The sequence below is a fragment of the Podarcis pityusensis genome (genome assembly GCF_964106645.2).
Source record: "Podarcis pityusensis genome assembly, chromosome: 11".
Taxonomy (NCBI): domain Eukaryota; kingdom Metazoa; phylum Chordata; class Lepidosauria; order Squamata; family Lacertidae; genus Podarcis; species Podarcis pityusensis.
The window spans coordinates 43994753-44009205 of NC_138036.1; the positions used below are offsets into that span (position 1 = coordinate 43994753).

Consider the following 14453-nt stretch of genomic DNA (forward strand, 5'->3'; position numbering starts at 1 on the left):
CACAAACAAATTTATTGAAAGTTGATATCATAATAAATTAGTCAGTTCATAAGGTGCCACAAAACTCTGATAATGAATTAGAAATGGAAAAAATGTGGCTGTGCAAAATATACTAGTTTTAATGTAGTGATTTACTGGAATTGGATCAATTTGTGTGTAATAAATAATTTAGTTTAAATGCTACTCTTGCCCCAAAGCAAAATCGGAGATGCTAGTTGAATTTCCCCCCTGAAGAAATCAGTTTCAGCGTTTCTGTATTACCCATTCAGAATAATAACTTCTTTTCTCTTGCACTAGGAGGGAGATATGTCTGTATGTTGATATTTTGTTTATTTCTGAAACAAAGTGCGGTATGGAACAGTACCAAGGGCGTGTTTGCGTGTGTGTGTGTGTATACATTATATATCCCTCCTAAAATGTTGCACCAAAATTGTTACTTAGAGAACATAGTACTGGATAGGGATGGATCAGTGCTTATGTTATCCAACTGTATTTAGAAATATAGATTGTTTTACTACCCTAGTCTCTTTTCCTCCCCAGAGTGAAGATACACAGCAACAAATTATCAGAGAAACATTTCATTTAGTCTCAAAACGTGATGAAAATGTCTGTAATTTCCTAGAAGGTGGCTTGTAAGTATCCTGAATTGTATTCAGTTGTTAAAATGAAATATGAAGGTGGTGAAAAGTGTCCCACTTTGAAGACTTGGCATATCAACGTTATTTTGATTTTGTACAAGTCCAACATCAAAACCCATGACATTTCCTGTAAAATGTTTAGGCTTAGAAGACAATGTGCATATTCTGCTGTGATGCCTGATGGTGGCCAGATTTGTCACTGGTGTCATAGGGTTGTATGGAGTGTTAGAGGAAGGGTAATGCCTCTGGTGGGGTACATGTGCTCCTTCTGGGGCAGTTTCTCCACCTTTGCTCCCCATCTTGCACGCAGCTCTCACCTGTGATTCCTAGAAGCTGTCAGCATGCAACAGCAGCCTCACTCTGGGAGATGGCTTTGATTAGCTGGCTAAACCCAGGTGCAGATCTTCTAGGATTCAAGGTCCCTTACTATGTTAGCAAGCACATGTTGTTGCATTAGGACCACCACTCTCAGCTTAATACACTGAGATATGAACGATCCTTTTGTTTGCCTGTCCCTTTGCATATACCCAAAGTAATCCAGGAAGTCTCTACTTAGCTGTAGCTTTCTGTTTTGCCTGAACTGGCAAGCCATGGCTACCAGCTTTAGAAGAAGGCATATGCACATTCTTATCTGGCGTTGTTGTTCATTTGGGTAGTTACCCTTTTCAGTACCAGCGTAGGTCGATGTTTGTACATTATCTGTTATATTGTACGTTACAATGTTTGTACATTTTATATGATATAGTCTTTATTATGAGGAGGTACTGCCTACTGATTTAAATGGTTTTGACTTTGATGTGTGTTTTATTTATTTGACAACGTGTGTGTACTGTTTGATTGTAATAAAACCATCAGAGTGGTTTACCAAAATACCCAATACAATTATCAGTAAAAGAAATCAAGAACAAATATTCAAAACATGCACAAAATAATTAAACTCAACAGCAAGCTAAAACCAGATTAAAACACATGACATGGATGCATGTCTGGGTAGGCTTGCCTAAAGTAAAATGTTTGTAGCAGGTGTTGAAAAGACTACAGGGAAGATGCTTGCCCCACGTCAACAGACAGGGAGTTCCAAAGTGTGGGTGTTGCCACACTAAAATACAGATTTCTTATAAGTGCAGAATGAGTGTTATGTGGCATTTGTAACAGCGCTAGTTGTCCAGATTAAAGTGGCTGAGTGGCCCTACATGGAGTAAGGCAGGCTTGCAGGTCTCATAGAATTGGAAGGGATCTCAAGGGTCATCTAGTCCAACCCCCTGCAATGCAGAACACACACAGTCTCGACACAGTTCCCTATCAAATTTGGGACCATACTGGACCCTGGTTAAGCTTTGCAATGTGCTAGCAGTTTTATTGCTGCACCACTAGGGGGAGCGGTCCCCAATTTTACCTTCTAGTTTAAAAAATGTTGTAGCTGCTAACAAATGCAATTTGGAATGTTGCAGTTAATTGTTAATGTTTATCTTGTTTCGTTTTAGATTAATAGGTGGATCTGACAACAAATTGATATACCGACATTATGCCACATTGTACTTTGTCTTCTGTGTTGATTCTTCAGAAAGTGAACTTGGCATTTTAGATTTAATACAAGTAAGTAATTTATAGAGGATTTTGTATGTTTTTGTGCTGTTGTTTTTCTTTATTTTATCTACTAATAAAGAAGTTTAATCTGCAATGTCCATCATTAGATGTAAGGTAATGAGATCCTGAAGTGTTTACTGTATTCCACTAAAAATATTTTGGGTGAACTATTATCTAAACTGACCTGTGTATTTGCTTGCCTGTAAGGCTTGACATGCCTATGTATAATAATACGGACAATATTTCTCAACACGAAGTATTAATACTTATATGGGGAGGAAATTATGTAACAATGGCCACACTATTGCATGTTTTGCTTCCGGTATTGGTGCTAGGAGGCTGATTGTGAGCAAAGTTTCTTACTTTGAACAGAAGCTCACTTGGACTGGGTGCTCTGGAGAACCACTCATAGAACAAAATATTGCCTGCATGTAACAACAGCTTGGAAAATAAAATATATTTCCACTGGAAATGAGGCACTAGGTTTTCATGATATGCAAAAACAATCATTTCTGAAAGTGTTTCTGTTGCTATTCATTTTGTGTACATATGTAATCTGTGGTAATCAAGTGGCGTGCGTTTTTGTAACTTCTCAAACCTATTCCTAAGGCAACTGTGTGCATGCTTGGGAGCAAGACCTACTGAACTTAGTGGAATGTACTTCTGAATAAACATATATAGAATTGTGCTGCATGCTTATTCTTTTGAAATGTGTTAGATATATAAGAAGTCAGCAGTTCAGGATGTGACTGTTTAACAGGGCTACATGGGTTTTGATAAATGCAATCTGAGTCAGGACCATTCTGGTGATGTGGCTACAGTGGTAGGACATGGGAAACAATTACTGTATTTTTCTCTCTGTAAGACGCACCAGACCACAAGAGGAGGAAAACCAAAAAAAATAATATTCTGAATCTCAGAAGCCAGAACAGCAAGAGTGATCACTGCTCAGTGAAAGCAGCAATCCCTCTTGCTGTTCTGCCTTCTGGGATAGCTGCGCCGCCTGCATTCGCTCCATAAGATGCACACACATTTCCCCTTACTTTTTAGGAGGAAAAAGTGAGTCTTATAGAGCAAAAAATACGGTAAATGCTATATTGCTTACTAGGTAGTCTTTGCAAGCCTGTTTTCAGCCTGCAGAGCTGTTATCAGGCTAAAATACCACTTTTTATGCTTAATTTTAATTAAAGGAGGGGCGCGTTCCATTTTGTTCCACAAGAGGGTGTCCTACCACAGCAAAACAAAAGGCTAGCTGTAGTGTGACACTCATTGTCCAAGTTTGAAATGACTCTGGAAATTTTGGTTGTAATACATACCCAGGGAGGCTTGCCTGGCGCCTTCATTACATATCTTTAGGTGCCAGGCAAAAACATTCCCAGGTCTTGGACTTACTAAACAATCATGATCTTTTAAACTGGGTGTTTGGGGCAGGTTGTTAGGGATTTTTTTTGTCATTATGGTATGTATTTTTGTGTTCTTACATTGTAAACCACCCTGTGATCTTTGGATGAAGGTCAGCATAGAAATTTAATAAGAATAACTATAACATAACAAAAGTAGTCATAAACAATAAATAAAACATTTAAAAATACAAAACCAAACTGAATAATCTTCACATAAATCACAACAAAATCTAAAATAAAGATACAAAAAGAACATCAGCAACCCTGAACAACAACCCTCCCCCCCAAAAAAAACCCAGTCTGCTCATGTTATGATGCTATGTAACCTTGTACAAACATGTTTTTATTAATTTTAATATTTTGTTAGCAAAGAGAATCCTTTCAGTAAACTTGAGTTCAGAAATTTGTTCACTTTATAAAAATATTTATGGGTGTCTCTCAGGAAAAATCCGTATATAGCTGTGCTGGGTAACCTATTGTGCTTACTTAGAAAGGAAAGTCTGGGACTTTTCATATATGAGATGCATTCTAGGATAATCCTCAGGATGGACCTAATCCGTCATGCCATATATCCCTGCTCCCATCATGCTTCAAAATGCTTATATTTGGTGAGGCTGAAAGCTGGGGGTGAGCTAGGAAAGGAAGCAAGGGCAGTGTTGTTGATGGGCAAAACTAAAACCTTAACCCATTACTTCCAGGTCTACCCATTACTTAACCCATTACTTCCAGGTGTAGCTCCTAAAAATGGTTCATGCAGCCTGTCAGTGCAGATGGTTTAACTGATAGGAATAAAGAGTTTATAGCAGTAGAGAATGAAGTAAAGTTCCACTGAACTCTAGGGGATCATACGATCATTTCTATTTATCTAGATTGTTTTAATTGTAAGGAATGCAATCAGTGCTATTTTTCTAGAAACAGAGGTGCCAGAACTCACTAGAAACACCTCCCTTGTTCTCTTATAATAGCAATGGCACTCACCTGAAAGGTGCCGGAACTGAGTTCTGGCGAGTTCTGGCTGAAAGAAAGCCCTGGTTGTAATATACTTTGAAGCCTGGTAACCCCAACTTCCTCTTTTTGGTGCATATATAATGCATTTTCCCCCTCACCGCTTTCCCCTTGTACTGAAGGTTTGTATATTTTACTATTAAAACATTCTGGTAGAATCTTAAATGGCAATATTTGAAAGCAGGAAGAAAATCATTTTGATAGGTGCCACCCTGGTCCACTAGGAGACATTTAGTGATTTCAGGGGGAAATATTTTCTACCTAAAATTGTTCCCTTATGTTTGGGAGTCCAGTTGAGGCAAATGTCTAGCTTTAATGAACTCTGTTGCTCTTTCCCAGAACATTTTTATATGTTTTGGTTGTATATAGTCAGTATAAATGCTGCTTTTAGTAATAGCCTTACGTAGTCATGAATTAAATAAAGTAAGTTTCTGTCTCCTTTTAAATGGATTAATCTGCGTGCATTACTGCGTGTTTGTGGCAGAACATCATAGCTCCTAAATAGAAGCAGTATGAGGCTGCTGCTTGTATACTACAAATGGCTCTAGCTTTAGCAGATAATAAAGCAACTGTCTAGAAATTTTAATGCGATGTTCAGGCAATGCCTGTCTCTTCGGGCAGATGAGATTAAATGTTAAATTGGTTAGTCCACTCTCAAATCTGTTTTGTTGTTGTTGTCAGGTTAAGCATTTCAGCATGTCTGTGTACACTGTGCCACAAAAATTTGATAGTAAAGCTTTCAGAACATAGTAACAGACACAGTGTGAAGTATTTAAAGTAATAAAGTGTGAATTTTGTTTGAAGCATGCTATATTTGGCTAAGGAACTGGAATGTCAAGCTGTCACATTAGTGAAGTTTGATCTTCAATAATGTACTTGGGATCTGCCAAGAGAATCCGCTGTGTTAGCCCCACATGTTATACAGATACATTAAACTTCCATAATTCTTGATGGTCTTCTGTGTTCTGATTGCCACATTTACAGTTTGTCCATAATGGAATGATGGAGTTGCTATAAAACTTTGACCCCTTGCAAATTTTCTCCCCACAGGTATTCGTAGAAACGCTAGACAAGTGCTTTGAGAATGTCTGTGAACTGGATTTAATTTTCCATGTGGATAAGGTAGTGTGGTGAGCTGCTGTAACATGAATTCAAAGTATTCTGTTGACCAGAAAATCACATTCTTGTATCTGTCAGAATGGTAAACAGTCCCTTTCCTTGTTCAAATGTCATTTGATATTAGCTAGTCACTTCTTAACTGAATAAATATACCCTGAAAAATGAATAGTAAAATTCACATGTATTTTCGAAAACATAATTGCAGTATTGCTTTTGTCAGGTCAAAACTCCTGACCTCCATTTTACTGATCTGCTATCCTACACATGGTTTCCTTGCCTTGAATACTGCAGGATTAACTTCTGAGACTTAACAATGCATACAATTGTGCTATAAAAAAAAACTGGTGGTATGCAGAAAACCCCTTGATTCCCTTGGCATATAGTCTTAATTCAGAATTGTAAGTTGCTTTTGACGTTTTCCTATCTGGTAGCTGCAGAAAAGCATGACTCAGGCTAGTGTATTGTCCATGGGAAGATAATTTTCCATGCAGAGAAGAACATATTGCTTAGGCAGTAAAAACAAAAAAATTATAAGAAAATTGTGTGGGTTGAAAACTTAAAAGTACTTGCCCCACTCCTCTCCCCCCGCCCCCAAGTTGTAGAGCAGCTTGATGCTTGTTGAGAGAATGAGGCAGTGGAGGGAATAAGCTGCTTAATTCTTCCATTAGGGAAAGAAACAACAGGCCAGAAGTTTCTGTAAAGAACATAAAATTGCTTTAAAGGATTGTAAAGATTTCTTCCACATGAGCATGACTTGTATCTGCACTGCCAAGTTTATAATAACTTGCAGCGGAAAGGCAGTTGGTTAAAGATACTAGAAAACAGCTTTTCTGAGCGCCTGAACTGAACTTGCTCCCTTGTATAGGGAATTTTTCCCCACCCTCCAGCTTCACTGTTTGACACCTCTTAAAGTTCCTCTGAGGCTATTGTTACTTCTTCCAAGAAATTAGATGTGGACTAGAACAGTAAATGTCTGTTTATGAAGACTAGCCAGCTCCCCCCACCTTTTTCCTATGGGAAGTATTCCTCCTTACTAACAGTTGCTAATTTGTTTCTACATCTGGGTTTGAAAGAGGATGAAAAAAATTGCCCTTCCAATTTTTAAGAACATTTTTTAAAACACTCTTCCACCCTGAAGCCGAAATGTTTTCAGTGATGTGATTTCTGAGCAATCTAATATTTCTTTGCTTCCTAGGCTAAGTCTTATTCGCCCATGGCTTATGCCTTCCCTCTTTTGTTGATTTCTGCAAATCTGTTCCTTGCCAAGGTATTTTGAAATAGGCAGAAAAACAGCTATTGGGATAAATCATGTAAACTAAGTGCACTTACCCTGATTTGCGCAACTTCAGCGCATAGAGCCCTCACTGGAAATCATTGTCCTGGAATGTTCTGTGTAACTTATATACAGGCAGCTCCCCATTTATGCGGGGATTGAGTCCCGCCCTGCCCCCTTGCGGTGTCGAAAATGGTGTACGTATCAAGTGTCACACACGGGCCGCTTGCGTGCAAATGGGGACTTGCCTATACTGCATTTGAAATGCCAGAGTAGTTGCATATGTTGCACAGTAATGCTTGAAGCAGATACAATACCTGAAATATTGGTAACTGCAAAAAAGTATTCAGCTGCATGCAATGTATGTTAGCCTGCAGCCAAAGCACTTGAAGGTTCTTGATTTTAATGATTTAATTTCAAATATTTTTGGACTATACAAGTGTGAGACTCCGTGTCTCATTTTACTGGAAAATTTTCAATGCGGCAGCTCCCTGAACTGGAGGATAGTATTTTATTTTTTAAAAAATCAGTTCTACTTTACATTGTGTTATGAGTTAAAAACATGTGCTGACAGTGTTCTGCAAACGTGGAAGCTTTTATAGATGAGGAAGAAATATCCAGTATGGAAAGCTGGTAAACATAGGCTATATAGGCATCAATATGTAATCTTTATGCAACACTTGCAAACAATATTTATTTGAAGGGCCTCATAAAGGAGGTGTGCAGTTTTGTGTTGGATGATCTGGCAATCACACGTTTTCTATGCGTCTTAAACATTAAGTCCATAATATTTTAGCTGCATCTTATGAGCAACCAGTGTTGCAGCTCTAACTTAAATGTTTGCTATGTTACTAATTTTACAAAGAAGAAAGGAATTTAAGAGCCTAACCCCCTGCAATGCAGGAATCTCAACTAGATAATGCATGACAGATGGCCATCCAACCACCAAGGAAGGAGAGTCCACCACCTCTTGTAGGAGTCTGTTCCACTGTCAAACAGCTCTTACTGCCAGAAAGTTCTTCCTGATGTTGAGTCAGAATCAGTGGCGTAGCGTGGGGGGTGCAGGGGGGGCCGGCCGCACCGGGCGCAACATCTGGGGGGGCACGCTTGCACTCGCAGCTCTCTGCCCCTACCTGGCTCACTCACTCTCTCTCACTGCAGTGCTGGCTGTGCGAATCCGATCCGAGCCGCTGGGTCGCCGCCCACTGTGGAGGGGGTGGGTGCCAGGCGTGCGGTGCGGAGAGAGAGCGAGGGACTATCTGGGGGAGGGACAGTGCAGCAGCCGCCCAGCGCAGAGCTGAGCGCGGGAGAGAACCACACCAGACCAGACCAGGTAGCAGCAAGAAGAAGCTGGCAGCGGCGGCAGGTTAGGGGTTAGGGGGCACAAATTACTTGCCTTGCCCCGGGTTAGGGGGCGCAGATTACTTGCCTTGCCCCGGGTGCTGACAACCCACGCTACGCCGCTGGTCAGAATCTCCTTTCTTGTAACTTTAATCCATTGGTTCGAGTCCTGCCCTCCAGAGCAGGAGAAAACAAGCTTGCTCCACCCTCCATGTGACAGTCCTTTAGATGTTTGAAGATGGTTATCATATCTCCTCTTAGTCTTCTCTTTACTATGTGAAACATACTCGGTTACCTCAACTGTTCCTCATAAAGTTTGGTTTCCAGACCCTTTATCGTTTTAGTTCCCTTCTCTGCACATGTTCCAGTTTGTCAATATTCTTCTTATATTTGTGAAGCTGGTTCTTCCTGCCTAAGTGCAGAACTGTACATTTGTTTCTGTTGAAATTCGTTTTGTTAGGTTGGGCCCAGTTCTCCAATCTATCAAGGTCATCTTGAAACCCAATTCTGTCTTCAGTGTCAATGGCTACCCCTCCCAGTTTGGTGTCACCTGCAAATTTGATTAGCATCACCTCAGTTTCTTTCTCCTAATTGTTTATAAAGAATTTGAACAACAACAGCCCAGTACAGAACCCCACGGTAACCCATTTGCTACTTTTTTCCAGAATGATGAGGAACCATTAGTGAGCACTTTTTGGGTTTGGTCAGACAGTCGGCTACAAAGCTGCCTAATAGTTTCCTCGTCCAGTCCACATTTCACCACCTCTCCACAATAATATTTGATTAATTTGCTTGCCTTTGTTTCTTTTGTCATTTTTTTTTTTTTTAGGTCCATAATATTTTGGCTGAAATGGTGATGGGCGGAATGGTTTTGGAGACCAATATGAATGAAATTGTCACCCAAATTGATGCTCAAAATAAATTGGAAAAGTCTGAGGTAAGAATGGAAAGCATTGAAGCCAATTGGAGCATGGTCACACAACCTGCATGATTTGAAACTGTCATGTATTGTTTAGTATTGCCTTATACTTAGCTACATGTACTGTTACAAAGAAGCATTTAGTATGTAGCATGTTGAAGCCTTTGTTGATTGCTGAAATAGCTGAACATCCCCTTTTCCTTCTACTGAACTCCCATCTGCCATTGGCATCTGTGTATCGAAAGATTTCTGAGCTTCCTTCAGTCAAGGCTTAATTTTGTGTTGATTTTTTAGAACACCCTATTGAAGGGTGTGTGCATGTTAAACAGAAATGAAACCTGTTAATAAAATGAGATGCTAGAGATTGCTAACCTGCATCCCTCCAGATGCAACTGAACTGCAGCTTCCATGATCTCTGACCATGAGCTGGTGCCAGTTCAGTAACATCTGGAGGGTCACTGTGGCCAAAGTGGCCAAAGAAGCTCGAGCAAGAAACAGATTAGCATGGCTAATCCTAGATTCTGAAGTGCTATCTAGTTCCATACTATAGAACTTGGTGAATTTGACATCTAGCGCCACTTCATCCTAGGAACGATTTCTTTTCCTTCCCAACAATGTAAGCCAGTATGTCTGGAGTTACACAACCAGAGTGTTAAACCAATGGGCACCTAGAAATAGATATGGTATCTTGCCTTTCCCACAAATAATGATCTGGGAATATAAAAGGCATAAACAGAAAAAAAAATCAGGAATTCTTATAGTCAAGCTAAATGACTGCATTTCAGCTTTTTTAATTATTATTTTAAAAAATCAGTCCTGGAGAACATCGCTTTAATGCTTTCCCCATGCTGTTCCTCCCCCACTACTGGAGGAGGAAAGTTGCTTTGAGGGCAAATCCCTTCCCTTCCAGGGCAAATAGCTTCAGTCATGCATAAATGTCTCATCTAGTTTCAATTCTTAGTCTTTTGTATATAAACAGGTATGGCACACATTATCCTTCCTTGTGTTACCTAAAAATGAAACTCATTTTGCAACTAGTTTGCTCATAAAATTGAGAGGTGAGTTTCCTAACAGTTTGTATTGACCCTTCACATAGCTTTTGCAATTTGGTTGGACATTTTCCGTCCCTTTGCCCATCTTACGTACATTTAACATGAGCAGTAGAGCATTGGCTGAGAAGCACAGAAATTTGGTAGGTCATGAAGCAGTGCATGGCACTATGCTAGTACAAGAATATCAGCAAAGATCCAATCAGTGAAAACTAGAATCTGACTTTAAATTATCCAGAACTGAGTTTCTTCAGATGGTTCAAGAGAACTTGCCTAAATAAGTTGTTTATCCTTTTTTGAAGCACAGTTTAAAACAAAAGCCGAGGTTTAAATTATTGATCTGTAACTTGGACTGTCAAATAATTCTCTCGAAGCAGGCCACTTAAGTGAAGTGGACAAGTTTAACCTCAATTTCCATTGTTTCATCTACTCAGCTTCTATTTTCTGTATAAAACTTGACAGGTAAATAATGGAAAAGTAATTAGATCATAGTGGCTTTATCTTCACTTAGAACCACTTCTTGTTACAACAAACACCAATTAAAAGAGTGGATTAAAAAAGGCAACGTAATCTCTGGAGGGACTAATTGGTCCTTTTTAAGCTACCTGGTATATTCTTTTGAAGATCTACTTGTTAACATATCAACTCCTACTTCAACTAATCCAAAATATTCGCTTTGATCCAAAGTGCCCCTTCTGCTTGTGTGTAGGGTGTGTGTGTGTGTGTGTGTGTGTGTGTGTGTGTGTGTGAGTCCTCTCAGCTCCAGCACCCCATGCTATTCTGGAGTGTCCTCTGACCCTCGGGTGCATTTTTAGGAAGTGTGAGTTGCAGTGGGAATAGGCGGAAGGGAAAGCCCTGGCGTGTGCTCAGAGCACTGCATGTGGCTCTTTGGATCCAAGTCATTAGTTCACCTATTTGTTTATCTTAATTGGTGTACAAAGCTCATTTTCCAAAAGTGAACAGAATTGGTTCTGGAAGCTGTAGATTTAATCTTCCTAGCACAGAACTTGGAAGACAATCCAAAGCAGTGTCAAGTTTGTTCAGCTTTTAAACAGTTTAGCCTCCACTGCACAGCCCATTTCCCCCGGATGGTTTTGTTACAAGTGAATAAGGCTGTTCCAGAGTAAATGGGTGCATTATTGCCTCGGAAATCAATGATTTTTAAAAACATGATAATGTTTGTCAGCTGAATTTGTAGGGCAGGATATGGAACAACAGCACCTTCTGCTTCTCTCTTTGCAAGCTATAAACAATTTTAGCTCTTAGTTTCTGATACCTGTTCACAGAAGCAGAAGGTGTGCCATTCACTCCAAAAGTTAGTAAGACTTCATTCAAGCCTTTGGTAAGAGAGTTTAGGATAAGGATTTGTCAGGCACTATCAGTGACATGGAAGGTGTCCTATATAAAAACTGGGATACTTGTGGTGTACTTGCAGTGTTCAGCTGGGTGTAAATTTGGTCGTTTAAGTCACTCCTCATTTTTTCCAAACCACCTGATCTTTTCTAGTTCTTTCCATTCTTCTCTTTACAGACCTTTATCTTTCAGTCTCCCAGACAGGACAGGTAGATCCAGGTATTGCCAATTTTCAGAAAAAAAATGTGCTTCTATAAAATAAAGGGAAAGCAAAATGATGTCAAAGGCAATAACTAAATTAGGCCAGACTCAAAAATTATGTGTTGATAAACCCATATTAGTCTTTGTAGCCTACTTTTTGTGCTAGTTTCCCTCATCTTTTATTGCCTGTAGTGTATTTACTAGATTGTCATTGACTTCATATATTTTTATTTTTACTTTCCCCTTTCATTAGTGTTCAACTTTAGAATTTATAATTTTTTTAATGTAGCTTTATTATTTGTATGCTCACATTACAAAGCAATCTGATTGTGCTAGTGCAAATGTAATGCTTCTGATTGCTTATGCAATCAGAAGCAGAAATTAGGGTTGTGTGTTTCCTCTTCTCTGCTCCCATTTGTTCCTTCTGGAGCATGGGTTTTACCATCTGGCTTAACCATAGCATAACTCTTAGGTCAGCTATTAAGTAAGGCTGTTTAGGCTTTCTGCTGAATGAGAATCTGAAACTAAGGTTCCGGGCAGATTTAAAATTCTGGATAAAGAGGAACCCTGGCTATCCTCAGTTATAATTAACATCACTGGTGATGTAACACTTAAACATGGAGAATGCCACAAGGACTTCATACTCTTGAAAGGAGGCAGAGTAGCAGCACATCATCTCATAAACCACTTCCAGTTGCTTTAAAAAAGTTTGCAAGGACTATTGATCCCCAATTACAAATGCAGTAATACAAATTGAATATTTTAAGTTTTGCAGAATAAACTTTATTGGTGTGGAAGCATGGATAATCCCAAGGGTAGGGTTTGAATTTAGTGGAGCTTCTGCTCACACTTGCAGATGGCGACTTGGATTTTTGCCATCGTGTGGCATTGAGAACTATCCTAGAGGGTTGTCTGACCCTTGGGAATGACTTTTAGGGGACTGCAGCAGGAAGGAGGTAGGTAAGCCACAGTCCATGGTCAGAATGTTCTTCTTAAGTAAGTGTGATGCTCCAGGGAAGGAATTTTCCATTTTTAACTTGTGAGGTAATAGTGTTAGAGATGAAGTGCTACCAGATGAAGCTTTCAAAATTAGCTGCTTGTGTATTTTCAAGCTAATGCCGAAAATGAATCTTAGAAGTGCATGTTTTTAAAAGGTAGCTGAGATTCAGGAAACAAAAATCAACCCCACGCTGTATTGTGGATGGATGCATGAATTAAATAAATAGCCCCACTGCCAGTCGAATTGAGCTGTAATGGTACATATTGCAAACATAGTGCAACTAATTTGTATTATTTTAATTTACATAGAGATATTCTGTGATTCTGTGCTTTAACTGAGATTCCTGCATTGCAGGGGGTTGGACTAGATGACCCTTGGGGTCCCTTCCAACTCTGCAATTCTATGAGTCTTACGATTTTGAGGACTCAAATTTTAAAAGCAGTCAAAACTTGTGGAAATTAAAAACCAGTCAGAGTAATAATGTACAGATGAGGAGAATCTTTTTTTAGAACTCAGTGAATTGAAATAACTTCAACAGAAAGGGAAAACTGCACACAATAAGCTTCAGGAGGGAGATATTTCTGGGTAGACTTCTCTTCCAGAGAAGAAGAAAAGCTGCAATCGTAGTTCTGTATACGCTAAATGTCAGGTGGACCCTTGACCCTGTTGGTTACAAGTAAAATCCTATTATGATATCTTACTTGTACCATTATTATATTTGAAAGGAAACTTCAGATATTTGTTCTAATTGTTTTAGAAGATGAAAAATTCTCTATAGAACTGGTTCTTAGCTAATTTTAAAATGTTATAAGTAGCTAAATGTGTCTTCATTCAGTTAAACTGTTGGTGGGAGCAATAGCTTAAAGTGGCCATATTGGACAGGATTCAAACTAAAAGTGACCAAAACCATGGAAGAATTTTGTATATTGTGAAGCATAATTTAGATCATAAGTAATCCAGCCAGTTAAGTTTGATTTAATTCCCCCAAACCACAGAAAACATTCTACAATTAAGAAAAGGGGTTTTAATTAGTGTGTGTTTTCTTTTTATGTAGTATCGCTCTATTTTACTTTCTGCTTGTATATGTTGTTTTTTATTTTTGGGTCTGGCAATTTTTAAAGGAGATGACAAACAAACAAAATTTTAAAAAACCATGCCCATCCATTACTATCGCTGTGATCCAAGTGCTTGAAATTTCCAAGAGTATGTCTAAGTCTTCTATCTGTTTGGCATTTTGATATACTTGCAGACTTCATTTTGTTTTTTCTCTAATTCTGTTCATTTATTTAACCTCATGAGAAGAGAACATGACCATTCTTTTATATTCTGTAGTGCATCCTTCCATCCTATTCATAACCCTGCTGCTTTGAATCATACTTGTTCTGGGAAGAAGGGTTAATGCAGAACACCAGCAGCTGTGATATCCAAGTTTCAAACATGTGGGAGGAGTCACTTCCAAGAAAGGTGCATATAAAAGGACTCCCCTTTTATAATGAGCACAAGCTCTTGGGACGCTAACCTGTCCATATGTCTTCCAAGGAAGTCTTGGAAGGTAGCTGATAGAA

General features: G+C 39.1%; 1 protein-coding gene across 5 annotated transcripts in view; it reads left to right on the forward strand.

Moving 5' to 3' along the window:
- The window catches only part of AP3S1 (adaptor related protein complex 3 subunit sigma 1), an 81811-nt gene that overhangs the window by 46237 nt on the left and 21121 nt on the right, over window positions 1-14453 (forward strand). For 4 of the 5 annotated variants that reach the window (XM_080973258.1, XM_080973261.1, XM_080973260.1 and 1 more), the window contains 4 exons: window positions 541-632; window positions 2123-2234; window positions 5684-5755; window positions 9196-9303. In XM_080973258.1, coding sequence (XP_080829384.1) covers window positions 541-632; window positions 2123-2234; window positions 5684-5755; window positions 9196-9303 — 384 coding nt within the window. Of the gene's footprint in view, window positions 1-540; window positions 633-2122; window positions 2235-5683; window positions 5756-9195; window positions 9304-11864; window positions 11907-14453 lie in introns of all 5 variants that reach the window. The other variant, XM_080973259.1, reaches the window with a different exon arrangement.